Here is a 23,020-nt window from a genome sequence, read left to right on the forward strand (position 1 = left end):
ATCTTTGAATTTCTACTGTATCATCTTCAACATTTAATTACCACATATTATCTTACCCTAATCTGATCGTATGCTAATTAGGATTTAAAGGTGGAAAGAAATAGAACTTACAATATTTGTATTATAATCGCAAAGTTCGATTATAATCGAATTCTTTCGATCGGTACGTAAATACTTACATTTACAGTGCATTAGACGTTGTCTCACTTATCAATCGGTCGATCGATTATGGAAAGGAACATATCTATTTAATTTGTACAAGACGTTAGATCGAAGGAAATATTTAATACTGATATAAATAAAGAGTACATACAATCGTTTCTAATATATAAAAATATTATGTGAATTGTTCCTATTTAGATGATATAATATTCTTTTTAGAAATCGACGAGTTCAATTCTAAATGGTTGTCTTCCTTTGCAAGGGTTTTTTTAGCATCGGCGAAGATCTTGTTATGTATTTTACGATGATTCTTAAGGAATGTACCGGAAATGAAACTCTTATCACAATCAGGACATTTAAATGGTCTTTCTCCCGAATGATAACGAAGATGCATAACCAGAGATGTCCTTTGCGTAAAACGTCTACCGCATTCGGAACAAATGTGCGGTTTCTCTCCAGTGTGAATTCGCAAATGAATTTTTAAATTCTCTTTACTACTAAATTTCTTAGCACATACTTCACAAGTCGCTATTTTTTCACCAGTATGCACACGCCTGTGAATCGCTAATCTCTTGTGCGAGGATAAAGCTTTACCACACAAATCACAAAGATACTTCGTTGTGATCAACTTAGAAGTTTTATCTTTTAATAAATTCTGATCAGTCAAGTTGATTCTGCCAATGAGTTTGTTCTTTGCTGGACTTGGAACATTCGTGTTACAAGACAAATTCGTATGTTGAATTCTCAAATGCCTAGTTAAGTTTTTCTTATACGAATACATTTTTTTGCAATATTCACATTGATAAAATTTGTCTTTGACGTGTACGTTAAAATGTTCTTCATAGTCTGCCCTATCAAAAAATCCTTTCTGACACTTTTCGCACTTGTAAACGTAATCCTTTCTATGTCTGCGAAGATGAGATTCCAAGTTTGATTTTTGATTGGAAACGTAATCACAAAGATCGCAAGCGAATTTTTTTTGACCGGTGTGGATCAATTTGTGACGTTTTATGTTCATTGGACTACGAAAGGCTTTCCCACATTCGTCGCAATTGAATGCTCGTTCAATACCATGGAGATTCTTCAAGTGTTCGACTAATTTCATCATATGACGGAAACGAGCACGGCACTTGATACACTCGTGTACACCTCGTGACTTCTTCCTCTGTTGCCTGAAACAAGAGACATAATATACATGTGACATCATCATTGTTGAACATAATTTTGATTGTTCAGTAATTAGAATGATAATGCATTTGATACTTAAGTACATATACATACATATGTACCTACCAATTAAATATAGATGAGAAAATCGTATAAACTGTTCCCTTTTTAATTACTATCTTCGTTGAATATAGAATTAATAAGAACTAGAAAATACAGTTCGTTAAAATTATCATAAAAAAAAAATTATATTTTCGAATTAATAATAGTGTAAATCGAATTAGTCGCTCGGTGTATTATTTATAAAAATATGAAATAAATTAATTTACTTACTAGACGTTCGAGAAATGAATTTTTATTTATCTTGCTGTAGTAACAAAATGAACTTATCATTATCTACACTAATATTAAAATACGAACGTAGCTGATATCGTTAATCTACTTTCGTAAAAACGATTATCCTAAACGATCTTTGTGATATATACTCTAGAAAAATTTACTTTTCTTCGATGTAAGAAAGAAAAAAAGAAAAAGAGTCGGCATTAATCGATCAAAGTCGAAGTCAATTACACAATAAAAATTCAAGGAAAAAGGTTTATTCTATCTTTATCGTATTTTTCGTTGTATATTCCCTAGTGAACTCAGTAACTATACTTTTAACGGAAACTACTGGTAGAGGTGGTAAAGGACCAGGATGCCTTTTTCTATGACAAATTAAGCCAGGTTTTTGTGCAAAGGCCTGTCCACAAATATCACAAACGTATGGTCTCTTTCCAGTGTGTATAAGAACGTGTTGTTCTTGAGCAGTTTGTCTTCTGAAGGATTTACCACAAACAGGACAGGGAAAGGGCTTAACACCAGTGTGTATTCGCATGTGGGAATCAAGGTCACGACCTCGAAATCTTTTTCCGCAAGTAGGACAGAGAACCTTTTCTCTGTTCTCATGCCAAGCTAAATGTTGTTCAAGATTTTCACGAGTTGTCATGCCACGTCTACAAATACGACACACGAACTCAGGTTTGTAATGTCTATATTTCATGTGAGCTTTCAACGCATGAAGGTTCTTGCTGAAGTGTCCACAAACGTCGCATACGATAGGTGGTGCACCACTGTGGTTTTGTTTAACGTGATGATTCAAAGCCTTTTTGATCTTGAACTGTTTGCCACAAGTATCGCAGGAATAATCATAACTGTTGGTATGTAGCCGAATATAATGATTCTTCAGTGTACCCTTGTTATTACTTTTGTATTCGCAAACGCTACACTCGTAAATCTGACGACGGTGAATCCTCTCAATGTGAGAGATCAAATAACGTCGAAGACTAAACGTTTTCGAGCAATCAGTACATTTATGTCTGTGTTGTTTCAAATGTTCTATCAAGTTACTCTTCTTCAGGAATCTTCGCTGACAATGATCACATTCCACGTTCTTATTTATTTTCTTTTTTGATGATCCTTTGATATCCAACTTAGTCGTTTCAGCTTTGAAACGATCTACAAAAAGAACAGACGTTTCCTTTTGAGTGTTATCTTCGTTATCCGTTCGTTTCAAGGATCTCGTTTCGTTGCATTCGTCGTATTCGAGTTTCAGTGAAGACAGATGAGCGGATTTAATGTCCACGCTCAATGGATCGGATACTCTAAAACATACAAGCGAAGTATTTCGTTATTACTAGTTTCAATTATATTACGAAACAATTTCGTAATTTTCTATTCTTTGCGACCGATGAGGAATCTATAACAGACGAAATAGTCCCAATTTTTTTTTTAGGATGTTTGTGATCCTCACAAAAAACGTCTGTGATAAGGTCATGCTTTAGCTCTTACTTACTCTTTTTTATTTTCTTTGTTTATATTTTTTTATTTTTTTATCTGGTAACGCTGATTTTTGGAAGGTTTGGGGATTGCTATAACTATTATTATTACATTTAGAAATTTAACATCTTTAATTTGTCTACATGTTTCACATACATGACGTTAAAGGTACATTACCATCAATATCATCATCTAATTATTCGATCATTCGCGAATATTCGATGATTTGGAAAATTGTGATCTTATCGCTATCGTGGCACCAAAATCATTTTTCAATAGAATAAAGTGCTTTTTCTCTCTTTTCTTTTTTTTTCTCCTTTTTATCTTCTTTTTATTCTTTCTCCTTTATATTAAAAATCTACTTATTTGTCGCCTTAAGAAAATTAAAAATCTTTCTCAGATCGTCGCGATCCTCAATAAAAATCTCTGGGCTCACAATGCGTTCATGCCACTTATTTTTTCTATTTTTTACATAATTATACTCTGGTCAAACCTAACTATGTTAAGAGGAGAAGACATTTATTATTATTATTATTATTATTATTATTAATATTAATATTATTATTATTTTACGGTAACAAAAAAACCAAGACTCGATTAAACGACGACATTGCCGCCATGTAATATTCTTAATGATCTTACAATTATAGTTTCAAAATTATTGGTATTTAAATGGCCTTGTTATTCTAGTTAAACATCTGATTGAGAACTATAAGATGGATGCAGTAGATTGTGACTTTTACATATCTATTTACATTTATCTTCAAATATGTTAACTAACCATACAATTACAAAATATTATTCTTCATTTTTATTTGAAGTGTAACAGCTTTTTAAAAGGGCCGATCGATTTTTTTTTAACTTAAAAGTTGTTAAGCACGTTTCTCTTTGTGCACTGTGTCGTCAGGAAAGGGTCGCAAGAGAAAAAATTATACTTGAAAATCTTAAAATAGACAAAATATATGTATGTATGTATATATATATATATATATGTATATATATATGTATATATATATGTATATATATATATGTATATATATATATCTATAAAAAAGAAAAAAAAAAAGAAAAATTATTTCTTTTTAACCAATCGAATTTGAAATAAATTGTTCTATTAGATATTTCATGTGTTTGATTATCCCATAAAAAAAAAGAAAAAAAAAAAAAAAAAGAAAAAAAAAATATAAAACCCACAATGGAAAACTTCGATTGACAAACCCGAACTAATATAATTAAATGATCCTAATTGCTAAAACGAAGATACTTTATGTTTCTTCGACTATTCTCTCGTCGTTTTCACGCGCATTGATCTCTTGAACGTATCCCTCTGTAAATTCCTTAACGATGTCCGCGATTGGCATCACGGGTAATGGTGGATGAGGACCAGGGTGTGTCTTTCTATGACATATTAAACCCGGTTTTTGGGTGAAAGCTTTTCCACAAATGTCGCAAACAAATGGTCGCTTTCCTGTGTGTATCAGCAAGTGCTGTCTCAGTTGTGACCTTCTTGCAAACGGTTTGTTACAGATCAGACAAGAATGCGGTTTACATCCAGTGTGAACAGCCATGTGTCTCTTGAAAGAATCCTTTTTTGTAAAGGTTTTACCACATTCCGCGCATACGATTTTTTCTCTTTTTTCGTGTTGCATTAAAAGATGTTGGTCCAGGTTCTCTTGAGTCACCATCCGTCTTTTACAAATATGACATTCGTATTTTGGCTTGTAATGCGCCCATTTTTGATGAACGTAAAGGGAACCACTGTTCTGACAGAGCTTTCCACAAACGTCACAATTCAATGGTTTCTCCTTATGATGAAATCTTACGTGATTCGTGAGATCACCTTTGACCTTGAATTTTTTCGGACAAAATTTACACTGATGTTCATATCGATCCGTATGTTTCCTTATAAAGTGAGACTGTAACGAATGTTTCGATCTACATACGAATCCACAAGCGGCACAGGGAAAGAGTAAATTGTTTGGTCGTTTTCTCGACCAAGTTTCGTGTTTCCTTTCAAGATGTGCCGCGAACAAGCTTTTCTTCAATGTTCTATAATCACACACGGCGCATATATAAGCACCGTCCTCTTGTATGCACACTTTCTTTTTGTGAGTCCATGCAACATGTTTTCGAAAGGACATAGCCGAGTTGAACATCTCTGAACACAGTTTACACTTCAAAGCAGTATTCGAAGTCTTTTTTCGACTTTTCGTTGGTGACGCAGGATCGTTCGTAGATCCTACAACCTCGTTTTCGAGATATTCTACTTCTTCTTCATCCTCGGCCTCCTTGTTATAAGTTTCTTCGGTTTGAAAGGTATTGTTTGATTTCACATTGACGTCTGTAGGAAAAACCTTTTCGATGGTCACCATGCTACCTTGCATTTTCACTTGATACAAATCTCCCACAGGGTTTCTACCATCTACTCCGTTACTTCCGTTAAGTACGATCGGTTTTATGCTCATCTCTTCTTCCTTTTGCTCGTAATTCCCATTAAAAATATTTTCTTCTTCGTAAATTTTCTCGTCCATCGAATCATATTGTAAACTTTCTTCGGCATAAAGGCATTCAATTTTTTGTGCCTTGTTACTTTGCTCATCTTCCAAATCATTTTCATCTTCCTTTCCCTCCTTGATCAATTCTTCTTCATTCTCTACGATCTCCTCCAATTCCTCAGGAATATCTTCGTCTGGTAACGGTACGTCATCCTCCGGTACAAATGCATAATATGGCTTTCCATCGAATTCTAAAATCTGCCATTTCCTCATTACCACAGATTCTTTATCGTAGATGAAAATACCGTGAGAGTCGTAAGTATCCTCGTGATCGTACCTGAAACATCGACGATTAAATGTGTTATAAAAGTATAGAAAACAACAATTATTATCAGGTTTTGTGATGTCGAATGTGTAAATTAATATGATAGTAGATATTTTTACTTTTTTTTTTTTTTTTCTAATTGCGATAATTTTAGGGATAATCTAATTTTTTCTGTTTGTTTGTTTGTTTGTCTTTTCTTTTGTTTTTTAAAATTTACGTGGGTGTACGTGTCGAGTCGAAGTCACATGTGAGTAAATTGTCGATGTGTTATCGCCTAGTTTTTGTACAATAATCGGCGTATTCATACTAGAATCATAATCCGAGAAGAAACTCATATTACCAAATTTGGTTCCATGAATTTCTTTCATTAGTTTTTAATGTTATATAACGTGATAAAACGCATGAATTTTTGTTTACGACGAAAGAAATATTATCAAAAATAATTGGAACATTCCATCGAACACGTTTTCTTTTTCTTTTCTGTTTCTTTCTTTTTTTTTCTTTTTTTAATAAATCGCATTCTTTCGGAGAATAATTTTCAAGCTATCACAAGTGTTCATAACTGCGTGAATATGATTACGTCTATAGTATATAAAAATATGATATATCAATACGAGTAGATTCGTTGACAATATAAAAAAATATTAACTAGGAGTTGTTCAAGAAAGACAAGGCACGGATTTAACCATATATTTCATTTCTTCATGAATTCTTTTAGGATGTGATCGATGTGTATAACAGGTAGTGGTGGTAGAGTTCCTGAATGGATCTTCCTGTGGCATATAAGACCAGCCTTTTGAGCGAAGGACTTGCCACAAACGTCACAGGTGTAAATTCGTTCGCCAGTATGTAGAAGAAGATGTTGGCTAAGACTACTGTGAGTAGCAAAAGCTCTGGCACAGACGGTACAATTGTAGGGTTTGTCACCTGTATGAATTCTCATGTGTTTACGGAGATCATAATTTTCAAAGAAAGTTTTGCCACATTCTTCGCAAACAGACTTCTCCTTCCTCTCGTGTTGAGTCAAAACGTGTTGGTCCAGGTTCTCCTTGGTGACCAATCGTCTGTGACACATTGGACATTCAAACTTGGCCTTGTAATGAGCATGTTTCTGATGAGTATACAAACTATGACTGTTCTTACAAGTTTTTCCACAGACGTCGCATATCACTGCTGATTCTCGATGATTCAGTCTTGTATGAGTCGTAAGATCGCCCTTAATCTTAAATTCTTTGCCACAGTACTCGCAGGAGTAACAATAATGTTGAGTATGCTTTCGTACAAAGTGTGACCTCAACGTTTCCTTTCTTGCACATACCAAACCACAAACGATACAAACGAATTCACGTTTCTTCTTGCAGTTTCCATCTCCGTTCGTTCTATCATTCCCATCGTGTTTCTCCGCCAGATGAGCTATCATGGTTGATCTCTTGTTGCATCTGAAGTCGCATATCACGCAAGTTAATGCTTCTTGATTTCCTGTTATTTTGTCCGTGAAATTTGATGTCTCCTTCGTTGGACGTAAATCGTAATTGTGATTCTCTAACGTTAATCTATGTTCCTTTAAAGGACACTTGTTTCTCAACTTTATTACACAATCACCATAAGATACATCCTTCGATTTCTTGTCTTTGCATGTTATTTCTGATTTCATACATTGAGAAGTATCAAGTCTTGTTGGCATATCACTTTGAAGTAATTTTGTATTTTTCGAGCGATTATCATCAATCTGGTTTGATGTGTTTCTAAAACAAAAAAGAAATACAACATATTTGTGATGGTTTCATTCCAACAACAATCTCCAATCGGTGATTACTTACTTTCGTAGTCATAACTCACAAAGATCGTGATAAGGATAATTAAAGACATCTCACTCCCTGAATTAAGGGCTGCGAGACTGCTTTTTGAAAAATATTATTAGGTATTATATTAAGGTATTCATTCATTTTTTTTTGCTTCTTTTTTGTGGTAATAAACAAATCAAATACGACAAATAATTGCAAGTAAATGTATTATTTTACACGTGACAATAATAATAGTGATGTTTTATCTTTCGTATTCGCACATTTTTTTCACAGTTTGTAAGATTCTTGAATTATCTTCGTCGATGTAATTCATTATTTCATCGGTCATTCTGAAACAAAATTTGTTCAAGATATTATTTAAATGTTTTTAAGATAAATGTACAGTACTAAAAAGTTACTTACATTTTGAAAAATCCTTTCTAAAGCCAAAGAAAATAAGCTGTAACATTCTTGAAACTGATTAGTATCGATTCGATTATAAATTTGTAATAAAATATTATTTATATATTTTACTTACCGTTGAAATAAATTGTTAAAACTTAATTTTTTTATTGTTAAGAAATGTAAATTTTTTTGTCTTTCGATTAGTGTACTTTATTAAAAACATCTTGAACTTATTTTAATATTAATGTCTATAATTGCTATAACAACATACGATATTAACATGACAAAATTGTTTGCCATCATAAAATTTACAATGAGTTAATTAAAATATTTTATAGATCGCTAAATTTACAAATAACATTATTGCAATTAATCATGCAATCAAAACGAATCCTAATAAAATTTTTAGGCGATCAAACAATGCCACATCCTTACTTCTTCCAACTTTTTAATTTAACTTTAAGTTAATAAAACACGACAAAAACTTACACGAAATTGAAGATAACAATTAGAGAAAAAACATCACTTTTAGATGCATAATATATATAAATAAAAACTCAATTATTTTCGTCATTGATAAAAATCTCTTAGTACATCGCATTTTCATATTGCTTTGAAGTAGATTCAATCTTTTTTCTATCTTAAACGCTGCAATCTCCAAGTCAAATAGTTCTTTCATTGATAAATTAAGTACGATGGACCATATTTTCTTGTTAATCGTCATCAATCCTTCTTCATAAAATCGCTAAGTATGTGTTTGATGTGTACGACCGGTAAAGGCGGATGAATACCAGGATGAGATTTCCGATGACAAATTAGTCCAGGTTTCTGTGTGAAGGCTTTACCACAAATATCACAGATATATGGTCGTTTTCCTGTATGTATAAGAAGATGCTGTCTGTAAGCAGTACGACGAGCAAACGCTTTGCCACAGATGTGACAATCATAGGGTCTATCTCCTGTATGAGTCATCATATGTTGTTTCAACCGATGATTTTCAGAAAATGATTTTCCACATTCTTCACAAACGAAACTTTCACGTCGTTCGTGTTGAAGGAGTATATGCTGGTCAAGATTCTCTTGTGTCACCATTCTTCTTTTACAAATCTCACATTCGTATTTGGGCTTGAAATGAGCCCACTTCTGGTGGACGTACAAGGAATTACTGTTGGAACAAGTTTTACCACAAACGTCGCAGACTATCGGGCCCTCTTTATGCTTGAAACGAACGTGCAATCTCATGTCTCCCTTAACTTTGAACTTCTTACCACAAAACTCACAATCGTACTTGTATTCCGATGCGTGCTTACGTTCAAGATGTTCCTTTAAACGTCTTCTGGTCTGACATTTAAATTCACATACGTCGCAAGCATATTCTTCCTGTTCCGAGAGAATTCCACGACCAGTCTTTCTTCTACCAGTTCGACGAGTCGAGTGTTTTCTACTAATATGAGAATAAAGAGTGGATTTATTCGTGCTCTCGTAATTACAATAATTACACGTATACGTTAGATTTTCTAGATTGTCGACATTCCCTTCTTGTTCAGGTTTGTGTTCCAAAGCTACGTGCATTTTGAAAGCTATCAAGCTACGACAAATCTTGAAACAGACCTTACACTTGTATCGCTGAGCTTGTTCGTGTACGGCATTTTTATGACGTTTCAACATTTGCATTACAGGAAAACAAATGTTACATTCTTCACAAGCGTACATTTTGTTATCTTCCTCGTACATTTCTTGATCGTTTGTAATCTCTTGTTCGTCCACCGAGCATTCTTCTTTTTTTATTTTCATTGAACAAAATGGATCAAGTTCATCGGTATACGAAAGATCCTTTTCGTTTGATATTTTTACAGATTCTTCTAAAATTTCTTTCTTAATCTCGTCGCTTTCCGAATTAATTTTCTTTCTTTCAATTAACTTCTTTTCTTGTTTAGCTGGAACAAATGCGTAGTAGAGACAGCCTTCCAAATCGACGATTTGCCATGGCTGCATTTGGATCGATTCTTTGCCGTACAAAAAACGTCCATCTCCGTTTAGAATCCTGAAAATTATAAGTCAATGTCAGATTAATGTCGAATAGATAAAACAAAGATTTGGGATAACGTCTAAATATTCTTTTAGGATTTATCAGAAAGTTTAAGATCGTAACAGGATCTTTTTACCTTTAATATATTCAAAGTTTATGTTTTTTTCTATTTAAATCGTTTATAATGTAATACATTGTTAATAATAATGATGAAATTTGAGTTACCAAGGTGAAGTTAGAAGGTGTTTGTTAGTACTAATGAACTAATTGTTCGCATCTGAAATGATTTGGAGAAGTTTTAATTTTCATTGGTATATCGTACATGCATTAATATACACCCAGAAAAATATTTGTATATCAAAAACCATTGTTCTAATTAGTGAAAGACGCCAGTTTACTGCATATACATATTTATGCTCTTGAAAGAAGAATATATATATATATATATATATATATATATATATATATATATCGTATATATGGAATAATTATTTCTTCAGCTAATTTTTATCATTTTGCGAATGATTCATCATAATGAATTATCCATATATCGGTTTATGAATGTGCGAACACGAATATAATTGATATAAAATATAATGTTATTTTATCTGATGCCAAGAACGTCAATAATCCAGAAACATTATAAGAACATACGTTACTATAGAAAATCTGCGAAGGATTACAAGTGAACTGTTAAAATGTATAACAGTTAAAACCCAATGATCCCTGTTAACAATATTTAAACATTGCACTTCCAAGTAAAAAGATACTATACACGTATATCTATCTAAACATTAATAATGATCAAATGATAATAAAGTTAACGTATTCCCTTTTGACACTTTTTTTTTATCAGCGTCTTTCAAAACGAGCTAATAACGAGATATTGCAGAAACACGAATTGTGCGATTTGGCTGTAGTGAAAAAGCACGAGAAAAGTAGTAATTCTGAAACACATTGAATTCCATTAATGAAAAATCGATCAGTCTCAGTTGTTCATAACGTCGTTTAATATGTGATCGATGAGAACTCTTGGTAGAGGTGGATGAGATCCAGGATGAGATTTTCGATGGCTGATCAGTCCAGGTTTCTGAGTGAAAGCCTTTCCACAAATATCACATACGTATGGTCTCATGCCGGTGTGTATGAGAAGATGTTGCTTCAGTGCAGTTCTACGTGCAAAAGCTTTGCTGCAGATGGTACAAGTATAAGGTTTATCTCCAGTATGAATCCTCATGTGAACCTTCAATCTGCTGTTTCTAGAAAATGTTTTGCCACATTCTTCACAAACAACGTTCTCTTTTCTCTCGTGTTGCCTGATCATATGTTCATTTAAATTCTCCTGGCTCACCATTCGTCTTTTGCATACTTGACATTCGTATTGTGCCTTGTAATGAGCAAACTTTTGATGCACGTAAAGAGAATTGCTATTTAAACAAGTTTTCCCACAGACGTCGCAAATGACCGGCTGTTCTCGATGACTGAACCTTATGTGATTCGTCAAATCACCTTTGACCTTGAACTTTTTTCCACAGGTTTCACAAGAGAATTTAAAGTCGTCGGTATGCTTCCTGGCTACGTGAACCTTCAGTTCATACTTGTTTTTATTTTTGTAATCGCATTGATTGCAATAGAACAATTCGGGTTGGTCGTTACCGGTACAAGATCTCATTGTTTTGTGCTTTCTCTTGATGTGAGAATAAAGAGATGTTCTCTTGATCGTCTTGAAATCACACTCGTTGCAAGCATAAACCTGGTTCAATGCTTCGATTTTGTGTTGACGTTTGTGCGAATAAAGTGTACTCTTCTTCGCGCATTTGAAGTCGCAAAGATCACAACGTTCTTCGAGAGTAGCTTTGTTACTGTGCTTCTTGTTAACGTGGCTCGTCATAGTTGATCTCTTTTTACAACGGAACGTACAACACGAACAAGAAAACATCGAGACGTTTTTTTGTACTTCGCCATCGTACTTTTCTTCTTTAGCTTCTGCGACTTCATAGTTCCACTTGTTTGATCTGCTCGATGAATTTTCGATTCTCTTCTCTGATTTTCGATGACACTGTGCTACGTGTGCTGCCAGAACATCACCCTTCGTACATTCGAAATCACAAATGTCGCAAAAGTGATAAACTTTCTTGCTCTTTTTCGTAGATCTTCGTTTGCTTGAATTATTTTCGTTGGAAGAACATTTGCGATTATTCGAAACAGACTTGACCTCATTTATTCTGTGTTTTCTTTTCAAGTGTACGGTCAATGTAATGCTTTTTTCGCATGCAAAATTACAGAGATTACAAGTATACTCGCGTTTTTCAATCTGCCCGAATACGGATTTACTGTATTTCTGTAAATCCGATGTTTGGGAATATCCATATTTTTCTTTTGAACATTTGATCTTTGGGATAGGATGTTTCACGTTATTATGGGATAATCTGTGTCTGTTCAGCATCGTTCTCAAGGGAAACTTCATTCCGCAACGATCGCAATTGTGGTACTTTATAATTGTTTTTCCTTGACCACGAGCGGAGTGTTCTTCGATTTCTTCCTTTACCGATAACAACGAAGACATTGTATTGGTTTGGTTTTCCACTGTTCCTGATAGAAAGGTATCTTCCAATTTGATGTTAGAACAATCATGTTGTAGCAATACTATAGAATCCTTTTCTTCAGCTGAGTGGTCAAGTTTATCCATTTCTGAACTCTCCATAGCAAAGTTTCGGTCTCTAAAACAGAATGATAAAATAATGATTACTATCTTGTGAAATTATATAATGTCGATTACATATTGAGGCATTACTTACTCCGCGATTATAAGAGCCAATTGTGCAAAATAATTGTCGATGGGATCGTTTAACAAAAAAATGTAAGTAATTTCTATTCGTTATACTCATTTTTCAAAATTGATCACTAATTCTTAAGAAATTATACACATATAAAATATATATATATATATTTAGCTTATATATATATCATCACAAATAAATACATACATATATATATATATATATCTAAGATATATGACAAGTATTGTGATGTAACTGTGTATCTAATTATGTACAATTGTTATTATAAAATCGTATATGCCCATTAATTTTCATTTCTATGTCGATTCATTAAATAATATAAATATTATTGGCGGAAGCAGAATCAATGAAGAGCATTATTAATTTAAAATGTCCGATTTAGAATCGATCTTGCTTTCAAAAGTATTCTTATTTTTTCCAAACGGCATAGGGGGCGAGGATAGATGAGAGTCGGGGTGTTTTCTTCGATGTTCGATCATGTAGTATCGTCTTTTGAAAGCTTGTCCACAAAGGTCACAAACATGAGGTCTATCCGCCGAATGTGTTAATAGATGTGTGTTCCTCATGTGGGACGTACGAAAGTTCTTCTTACAAATTTGACAAACGTAAGGTTTAACACCGGTATGAGTGGTCGTATGCGTAGCCAAATATCTTTTCGTTGCAAAGACCTTGCCACATTCTTTGCACTCGTACGTTCTATCGTGTTGACGCATATGATTGTTGAGATTTTCTTGAGTGAGAAGCCTTTTGTTGCAGACGTCGCATTGAAAATTGTATTCGTTCAAATGAGCGACCTTTCTGTGCTTATACAGGGAGTAATCGCTGGTGTAAAATTTCCCACAAATGTCACACATATGTCGTGAACTACTGTGAGTACCAATGTGAAACTTCAAGTCCCATTCCATCTTGAAACGTTTGCCACAGTGTTCACAAGCGAACTTGTAATCGTCTGTATGTCTTCTTATATAATGGGACTTCAAATTGTTCTTCGTTTTCGTACGATAATCACACTTGTCGCAACAGTGAAGCAAACTGGTATCCAAATCCTGATGAATCAATCTGTGTGCCTTCAAGTCACACTTGTACTTGAAAGATTTACCACAAGAATTGCATTTGAATGGCCGATGAAAGCTATGTTTACTCATTATATGTCGTAATATCTTGCTCTTTTGTTTGAATATCGTTTGACAAATGTCGCAAGTGTAATTACCATCGTTTCGTTTCTTGTAAAGAATTTCTTGACTCGTACGAATTTCATTACTTCCTGATTGCGATTTATTATCCTTTTCGGTTTCTTCTTTCACACGATTTCTCTTTTTCAATGTACTAGATGACCTCAATATTTTCATCGCCGCTTTACGTTCGTATCGAAAATTGATAGTTTTAAGACGGGAATCCTTTGAGTAGGAAGCTTGTGATTCGTCCAGGAATTTCTTAACATTCCATCTCGAGCGTAACGCTGAATTTCTTCTTTTGACCATACTTCTTTTGTCTAATTGTTGAATCGTTTTCCTAAAACAAGAATTATCAATGTAAGTATACGTATTTTAAATAGATTGCTATGTCATATCATTAGAAATGCATCATTTTCCTGAAATAAGGAGTGGTCTTCTCATTACAAGGACGTTTTCTTATATTCTGAAAATATCAATTACACCGACTTTCTTAAATCAATAAAGTACATGTTTAGTATCTGTAGAAGTAAAGGTCTAATGAAACATATCAAATATGCTAATCATTCTCTTCTTTATATTTATTTTTCTCTACAATGGAAATTGCACATTAAACTGCTTAAGCTATTAAACTCAGAATATAAATCTTGAAATTTTTTCAGACATAGAGATAACAAATAAACAAAGTTTCAAAAGAGAAACTGTTAAAATAAAAGAAAATTGTTCTTCTCTTTGAGAAGACTTCTGAGGTAGAGTGATCACTTGATTGATTTCTTTTTTTATGGATTAAACCAAGTTTTTGGCTCTTAAATTTCGCCCGACAATCTCGATAATATTCCTTATGAATACCAATGTTGGATCTTTAGAATAATCAGGATTTTTTTTTTTTTTTTTAAATGTACACAAAGTGTAAAATTCCTTTTATAAATGGTATAAAAATAAAGTCTGACGCTCAACTGTGTCAAGAAATGAACTTTTCTGCTTATTGTACTTGTAAATTATTTGTTGCAGATGTGATAAAAATAAAGTTTTCCTTGACAACTTCATTTCACACTTCCAATACATTTCTAGCACGTGTATCGTTGTTCTTGTTATCGCAAATAATTGTTCAAATTCTTTTGATATTGAAATTTCCTTTTATAAATGAGACACTGAACGAAATACTTCGTTTTGTGCTTCTGATTCTTGTGAAAATACAAGGACATCTTATTAGATAAAGTGGTATCGCAAAAGTAATAAAAAAAAAACTCTTTCTTGTGAGTTTGATATAATCAACCTTAATGCAAATTTTCGACCATATATATCGTGAAAAACGAAAATCATTGGTATGTTTTCGTTTAAAGTGCAAACCTGCAAACTGACTTGTTGTTAAAAGTAGATAATTCTTCATGATTTTCACAGATTTTTTTTTTTTTTGTTTCTTCGCGAAGAAGAAAGTTTAAAGATTTTTTAATAACTCACCTGCAGGTAAGAATAAAATAATATAATCGTGATAAAATTGGTATCTCCTTGTGTACTTTCACTTTGTGTTTTTGCATATTGTTTTTACGTTTGGATTTCTCAACATAAACGTCACATCGAAATGTACAAAAATCATCATGCTTCAACATATGCTTTTGATATTTCAGTATTAGAGACATCACAAGAAATTTGTACTTTCTTAATGCGCAAATCTTCATTTCTTTGATTTCATTTTCTCGAAGATTTGTTTAATCTTCTCGTAATTTTTTTTTATTTTTATTTTTTTTTTAATTTTAATACATTCATCGAAATTTTTACTTTCGACTATTTTTTTTTTTATCTTCTTCATTAGATCTAAACAGGAGGAACGCGATTACTTACATTCTAAGTTTCTTCGCGTTCACTTTAATAATTTGATAAAATAATTTGTTACTTGGAACAATTTGTTAATACGTAATACTTGATAAAAACGCGCAAGAATAAAATATGAAATATATATTGAGTAATATATAATAGTATACTTAGGTATCAAATTTAGCAGATAAACAAAATAAACGATGTTAAATATTTGTATACACATGCACGTGTTCGATTATTTTCTGTTTAATCATTGTTTTAGTAAAATCTCTTTGCAACAATATTGTCTTTTCTCGTGTCAGTTTTTTATTCGATTTATGTGCCGTTTTGTGTTTCCAAAAAGATTCTTGATTTTAGTTGACACGTTTTTATAGCATAAAAATTCAATGTATGTGCTTGTCGAGAATGAAAGCACTTTCAAAAGTTCGTTTACAATGAGGACACCGATGATATACATATTTATCTTCCTTGTTCCTTTTTTAATATCAATCAATAAGCAATGGAATATTCCTTATCACTATTTTTATTAATATTATCATCAGTAATATTATCATTAATAAATATTTTCATTAAACATCCTTGGTTCATCTTTAACACGTACATTTTCTGATAATACGCAATCAGTTTTTTTGGCTCGTTTCAGTGGTTTTAATGTCCTCTTGCTTTTCAACAGACGATCACAGATTAATATGAATACATCGTTCACTTTTGTTTTCACTTTTGTAAGATTGTTGATAATTATCAATGAATTAAATATATTTGATATTATGCACTCATCTGTATTTATTTCGATTTCACTATTTGTCCGTTTATCGTTGATGGATTGTTCACCGTTATTGACACTAATATTCATCAGCTCTGTGTACCACGCGATACTTTTGCTCGAATGAATCTTGTACTGCGAACCTAAAAAATCATGATATATTAATATCAATTTCGTTAGAAAAAAATATACTTAGTTGATTAACTTATCTGTATACATAATAAAAAATAAATTCTATGTGTTCTATAAATATTTTTACATGTACAAAAAATTTGTGTGTATATACATACATATTATTATTAAAATATTATATATATATATATTAATGTACATGTATAAATATATAAAGGGGGAGAGAGAAAGAGAAAGAAATAAATTCTCTTACGTTAGAGGGTTTATAATGTTGATTGAATAATTTTAGATTCAAAAAATGTATCAATTCGATTTACCTCGAAGATCACAAACACTTTTCTCACTTACAATTCGGGTAATCATAATTTCTATTTTCTGGATCTTATTGTAATATTAAAAGTAGAAATATTCAAATGCACTGTAAAGATCACAATAATCATTTTGTAGGATTTTGATATAACAGAATATTATAGAGTTCCTATTATATTTTATAATTTTCTTAAACAATAATTTAAATATTAAATAGTTTGGACATGGAGTATTTACAAAATTATATTTTGTATATATATCAATATATTTACAATAAATTTATCATCGATGGCAGGGTACGAGCAAATATCACAAATTATATAATTTCCGCAAAAATTTTATCCTATATCGACTTATCATTTACGTATGAAGATATAATATTTACCGTTTGTTTTAAAAGAAAAATAAAAAAAATAAAAAAGAAAAACGATAAAGACGTTCGATAATAGAATTATTTTTGTGTGTAACAGTACATATTATATTCATTTATCAAAAACATACATGTATATATTTAATTCAAATACATATCACATAAAATCTATTCTGTACATTGCATCATCCCAAAGAAATATATCTTATTAATATATTTCTTACTTTTTCCTTTTTTTCTATAGGCTAGAGAAAATAAATTTGCATTGTACGTACGTACCTATGTATGTATGTAAATATATATATATATATTTTTTTATAGCAGTATAAAAATTCATGAATTAAATTCATGAGTTTGTTAAAAAATATTAGAATTTTGGAGAATTTTATAGGCGCAAATAGATTTGTCTCGATAATAATAATAATAATAATAATAATAATAATAATAATAATAATAATAATAATAATAATAATATACAAAAAAAAAAAGAAGAAAAAAAATGTACAAAGTTCAAAATCTTGTACTTTGAAATAATCAGTTGCTTCTTTCTGAGCGATTGATTGACGAGTTATTTCATTTTAGTTCGTTCTTTTTTCATGTAACTTTGAGCCGATAACAATGCTGATAAATAGATCGCAATAATTTTTAAAGACGTAAGCTCAACCTACATACACAATGAACTTTCTTTGTGCGTTTATCTCATAGTGAAAAAAAATATGAGACGAAGGGAGATATGATAAGAGATCTTATTTTATATTCTTATTCATGATGATCTTGTCTTGTACACCGTGCAAGAGATTAGTAATTTTGATCGGCGGTGGTGGTGGATGCGCACCAGGATGTTTCCTTCTGTGCAACATCATTGGAGATCTCTGTGTGAAACTTTGCCCACAGATATCACAAACGTAAGGACGTTCACCAACGTGAGTGAGCAGATGTATCTTTTGTGAACTCAAACAGCCAAACGTTTTCCCACAAATCGCGCAGAGATAAGATTTTTCTCCGGAATGTGTTCTCAAGTGTTTCGTCAGGCCATATTTAAATTTAAATTCCATCCCGCATTGTTCACACACGTATTTCATCTTGTGTAACTCAGCATGATTATCAAGATTTTTTTGACTTTTGAATTTCTTCCTACAAGTCGAACACTCGAATTCCTTAATTTTAGTCTTATGTTTATAATGTTTGTGAAAGTAAAGAGAACTTTTACTTGGATATGAAGACCCACAGATATCACAAACGCAAGATTCAGTATCGTGGTCCTTCATATGCGTAGTATAGTCCGATTGAACTTTAAACATTTTCCCACATTGCTCGCAACTGTAATTGTAATCTTCCGTGTGTTTACGAATATAATGGATTTTTAAATACGGCTTTGTTCTGGCCTTGAAGTCGCATAGTGTGCAAGCATGTAACTGTGCCGGTTCGTCGTGTATTTCCATGTGTCTTGATAAATAAGCACCGGTTTTAAATCCTTTCGAACAAATTCGACACTTGTGAGGTCTCGAATTACTATGTTTGAACATGTGACTGGTGAGTTTACTCTTGCGATCAAAGGTAAGGTAACAGATCTCACAAGTATGTGGCTTTTTTTTTAATCTAGATAATCTATCAGACTTGGTTTTCGTATTTTTTTCTTCACACATTTTTCTAAAATCAAGAGGAGTATCGTCCAGATCATCCGTAGTATCGGTTTCTTCCTTAATCTTTTCTTCCTTAAGTTTTTGTTTACTTCTCGTTTGCATAACACTATCCCCCTTTTCTTCTTTCACTACATTTTTGTCCGTTGAATCATTTTCGTATGGGTTTGGTTCCTTCATCATAAAGACGCTCAAAGATTTCGGAATTCGAAAGTAGTCGTCTCCCAATTTCACTGTGAGAAAAGATGGACCGAGTGAGTTGAGTGAGTTATACCTAGAAACATTTCAAAGCCAATTTTCCAATCAGTGATTATCCTTAGGATGAACTCATCTGATTTACGTTGTGTGTCTTGACTTCTTTTAAAAGATATTGTTATCTTATCTAGCATGCAATAATTGATACAAATTTCAGCTTGCATTTTCTATTTCTTCAGAAAAAAGAATAATAATAAGAAATTTTATTATAAATCAATGACTCTACCTTTCGGATTGAGCTGCGATATTACTTGTTGATGCATTAGGCAGCTCTAACGTATTATCATCACCAATATTCTGTACTCCATTTTGAGTAGATGCTACGAAGAATGGCTCATTAACCACCGTCATCGTTATGCGTGGTTGGATGTATAAGGGATCGTTGTTATTGGTCATCCTAAAACAATGAAACGTGATTAGAATCGAATGATCACAATTATTTCTTTTTATTTAACCATGCGATGAATGGACTCACAACTATTTGCAACTTTCTTGTAGAATATGGTACTTCTTATATTTTTATGTATATATATTTATACGTATATGCATATATACATACATGCATATATATATATATAATACTCTCATTATACAATTTCACAGTAGTAATAGAATAACTTACGTTTAAAACGTTTATTATTCATATGGAAATGTAATACTTGCAAGAAAATCACCACGTTTTTGTCATATATGTATTATCTCCAATCTATAATATAAATATATACATATTTAATTTTATTTTATTGTATACATCTTTAAACAAATATATAACACAAATAGAGTTCATATAATGCATATACAAAATAACATTTATGGCGTCCACTCTCATATTTTATTTTTATGCGTATACATGATTACTTATACGTATATATTCTTTTTAAAAGTCAAAATAATTTTATGAAATATTTATATACATATATATCAAAGTATATAGATCGTATAATAACCATAACCATTTCTATAATCATACATGATAATTAGTATGAGTTTCGTACTATATATCTTCGTTTAAGCACTTGTGGTGAAAAAAAACCATTGCACTTAATTTTTATAAAAGAAATAATAAAATTGTATGTTTCATTTCTTTTTTACTTATTAATTATTAATCAGACTAGTTAAAAATCATTTTGATTTCATGATTCGATTTTCTTGTGAAATTTTTTATCAATCTTGCCGAATTGAAAATATTTCATATATATTTTTTTTTGTAATTATCTCGTATATCAGAAAATGTCTTTTTATTATTATAATTATAATTGCCAATTATTTTTGTAATTATAATTATTTTATAATTATATTACAAGTTGTCAAAGAATATCTTCGAATAATTAACAATTCTTAAAGAATCTCTAACTTAATAGATAAAAAAAAAAAGACAAATTAAATTCACTAACTCTTTAAATATATTTTTATGAAACAACAAAAAAAGAACTTAGTTATTAACTTTTGTATTACAAAAAATTTCAATGTTTATCGACTCGAAAAAAAAGAAAGAAAGAAAGATGAAAAAAACTCTTCTTTTCTCTTTTTCTCACTATTAGTCAAATCACTATGGCATACAGATACAAACGCACGCACGCACGCGCACACACATGCACACGCAATAAACATTTTGTATAGATTAAAAATTTAAATAGAAGTAGAGTAAAAAATATATATTTTTCTCTGAAAAATAAATTATTCAAGCATGTTTCTATGGAGAAAAACTCGTAGACGTGCATGTGTGTTCAATGAGACGTTTTGTCTATCTGACCGTTTTGAAACTTTTGCATGTAACTTCTTGCGAGTTCAGCAATTTGTGGACTGGGTAATGCCAATGGTGGAAGGGGCCCTGGATGATTTCTACGATGTCTCAAGAGGCTGGATCGTTGCGTAAAATCTTCTTCGCAGATGTCACATTTGTATGGTCGAATTCCGGCATGAGTTAGAACGTGTTGATGAAAATTACTAACGCATGTGAATACTTTTTGACAAAAGATACAAGTAGAACTACTTGGTCTGCTGTGTTTGAAACGTTTATGATTTTTAAGTTCTCTACTTCCGACAAAACTCTCACCGCAATCGGTACACTTGAATCCATTTTCGTGTTGCAACAGATGTCTATCCAATCGACTTCTGTGACAAAACTTTTGAGGACAGAGATGACAAGGAAAATTGTAGAGTTTCTTACGAGCCTTCCTCTGATGAATATATTCGTGGCCTTTGACATCTCTTACTTCTTTACCGCAATACCGACAAATTTGTAACTCAAATGGATGAGCCTTCTTTATGTGATTCGTTAAATCTATCTTTAACTTGTAACTTCTACCGCACTGTTCACAAACAAAAATTGGATTGTTCCGATCATGAGCACGTATGTAATGTCTCTTCAAACCACCCTCGCTTTTATACTTCACATGGCATTCCATACACTCGAAAAAATAATCTGGCCTGTGTATCACTTTGTGAACGTCGAGAGCAGTCTGCGTGTTGTAAGATCTCTTGCACATGTCACATTTGTACTGTCTTTGATGGACTACCATAACATGCCGTTCGACACTTTGTTCGTTACTGAATTGTTTATCACAGAATGGACAAACGTTACGTATCTTGTCCAGTACGTCAACTTCGACGTTCTCTTTGCAAATATCCGCTGAAGGATCCGTTGTTGTACATTTTTTTATCGATGAATTTGTTTCTAAAACCGGCTCGCTGGTATTAACAAATTGGAAAATCACAAATGTACTTTCCTGATGTACTTCCTCTTCCTTGTCCTCCTTCACATCGTCCTCTTCTTCATCCTCCTTCTTAACAATCTTCTCTCTCTTCTTTACATCCTCCTCCTCCTCCTCTTCCGATGTTTCTTCTATTTTAACTTTTCTTCTTTTTCTCTGCTTTCTGATACATTTTTCTCTGAAACAAGTATGAATATCATTAATAGAATGAACATCTCCAAGTTATAGGGCAAAAAAAAATCCATCTCAACATGCAAATATCAAAAGAAGTAATCGAGATTTCGTGTATGTACGGGTACGATTAATTTTATTTAGCCTTTACGTCCAGTCTCTCTTTGACTATACTTGAGTATCTGAAAAAAAAAAAAAAAAAATTAACATTTCGTATTTTGAAGAAATTCACTTTTGTTTTTAAAATTCTACCTGTTTTATCTATTATTCTAGAAACTTCGAAAAAAATAGAAAAAAAGAAACTACTTATATTTTGTATATGAATTAATAAAGAAAATTATATAAAAAAAAGTATCCTCTCTGTTAAGTTTATAATGTATTTTTATATGATTAGAAATATTTTGGATCACTTCACAATTATTCCTTCACAATAGAATCAATCGATTCCGTCAAGAAAATTGTCTGATGCATATTCACTACTATTCAAATCGTTTTTGCCTGGATATTTTCTTGGATATTAAAAATTGAATCGTCCATCTATATTTTCATCCAATCATGTTTCAATTACCTTTAATAATTTTTTACTAATTTATAATTTAATTAATGGAACCAAGTATACTTTTATACTGCACTATTAGGAATTTCATTTTTATTCTTTTTTTTTTCTTCTTCGTCTATTTTCTTTCTGACAAA

At 31.9% G+C, this 23,020-nt stretch overlaps 5 protein-coding genes across 5 annotated transcripts in view; all 5 read right to left on the reverse strand.

Annotated features, from left to right (window-relative positions):
* Positions 1-265: 265 nt before the first annotated feature.
* LOC127063211 (zinc finger protein 729-like) overlaps positions 266-23,020 on the reverse strand; it is a 45,931-nt gene continuing 23,176 nt past the window's right edge. Inside the window, exons 5-10 of the mRNA XM_050992638.1 lie at positions 4,413-5,976; positions 4,363-4,367; positions 1,931-2,969; positions 1,663-1,725; positions 1,456-1,535; positions 266-1,334 (exon numbers count right to left, since the gene is read on the reverse strand). Coding sequence (XP_050848595.1) covers positions 353-1,334; positions 1,456-1,535; positions 1,663-1,725; positions 1,931-2,969; positions 4,363-4,367; positions 4,413-5,976 — 3,733 coding nt within the window. The 3' untranslated portion in view covers positions 266-352. The remainder of the gene's footprint in view (positions 1,335-1,455; positions 1,536-1,662; positions 1,726-1,930; positions 2,970-4,362; positions 4,368-4,412; positions 5,977-23,020) is intronic.
* Positions 7,719-11,445, reverse strand: LOC127063085 (zinc finger protein 676-like). The gene is made up of 2 exons (XM_050992390.1): positions 11,306-11,445; positions 7,719-10,197 (listed from the first exon to the last, which is right to left on the reverse strand). Exon 2 carries the CDS (start codon positions 10,146-10,148, stop codon positions 8,877-8,879), a length of 1,272 nt encoding a protein of 423 aa, XP_050848347.1. The 5' UTR covers positions 10,149-10,197; positions 11,306-11,445; the 3' UTR covers positions 7,719-8,876.
* On the reverse strand, positions 11,171-12,902 carry LOC127063076 (zinc finger protein 665-like). The gene has a single exon (XM_050992373.1). It carries the CDS (start codon positions 12,884-12,886, stop codon positions 11,171-11,173), a length of 1,716 nt encoding a protein of 571 aa, XP_050848330.1. The 5' UTR covers positions 12,887-12,902.
* On the reverse strand, positions 13,113-16,812 carry LOC127063079 (gastrula zinc finger protein XlCGF46.1-like). The gene is made up of 2 exons (XM_050992382.1): positions 15,617-16,812; positions 13,113-14,495 (listed from the first exon to the last, which is right to left on the reverse strand). The coding sequence occupies exons 1-2, from the start codon at positions 15,832-15,834 to the stop codon at positions 13,343-13,345; spliced, it is 1,371 nt and encodes a 456-aa protein (XP_050848339.1). The 5' UTR covers positions 15,835-16,812; the 3' UTR covers positions 13,113-13,342.
* On the reverse strand, positions 16,933-21,163 carry LOC127063080 (zinc finger protein OZF-like). Its single transcript, XM_050992383.1, has 3 exons — positions 19,918-21,163; positions 19,669-19,839; positions 16,933-19,461 (listed from the first exon to the last, which is right to left on the reverse strand). Exons 2-3 carry the CDS (start codon positions 19,836-19,838, stop codon positions 18,294-18,296), a joined length of 1,338 nt encoding a protein of 445 aa, XP_050848340.1. The 5' UTR covers position 19,839; positions 19,918-21,163; the 3' UTR covers positions 16,933-18,293.

The sequence above is a fragment of the Vespula vulgaris genome, chromosome 4 (genome assembly GCF_905475345.1).
Source record: "Vespula vulgaris chromosome 4, iyVesVulg1.1, whole genome shotgun sequence".
In the NCBI taxonomy this organism is placed as follows: Eukaryota; Metazoa; Arthropoda; class Insecta; order Hymenoptera; family Vespidae; genus Vespula; species Vespula vulgaris.

Bases quoted from the DNA above. Each gene is read 5' to 3' on its own strand.
- LOC127063085 (XM_050992390.1), bottom strand. From the start codon at position 10,148: ATGCAGCCATGGCAAATCGTCGATTTGGAAGGCTGTCTCTACTACGCA.
- LOC127063076 (XM_050992373.1), bottom strand. From the start codon at position 12,886: ATGGAGAGTTCAGAAATGGATAAACTTGACCACTCAGCTGAAGAAAAG.
- LOC127063079 (XM_050992382.1), bottom strand. From the start codon at position 15,834: ATGAAGATTTGCGCATTAAGAAAGTACAAATTTCTTGTGATGTCTCTA. The intron at 14,496-15,616 runs GTGAGTTATTAA...TTCTTGTTTTAG, and splicing joins TATTTTATTCTTACCTGCAG to GAAAACGATTCAACAATTAG.
- LOC127063080 (XM_050992383.1), bottom strand. From the start codon at position 19,838: ATGACCAATAACAACGATCCCTTATACATCCAACCACGCATAACGATG. The intron at 19,462-19,668 runs GTAGAGTCATTG...AAATGTTTCTAG, and splicing joins ATCGCAGCTCAATCCGAAAG to GTATAACTCACTCAACTCAC.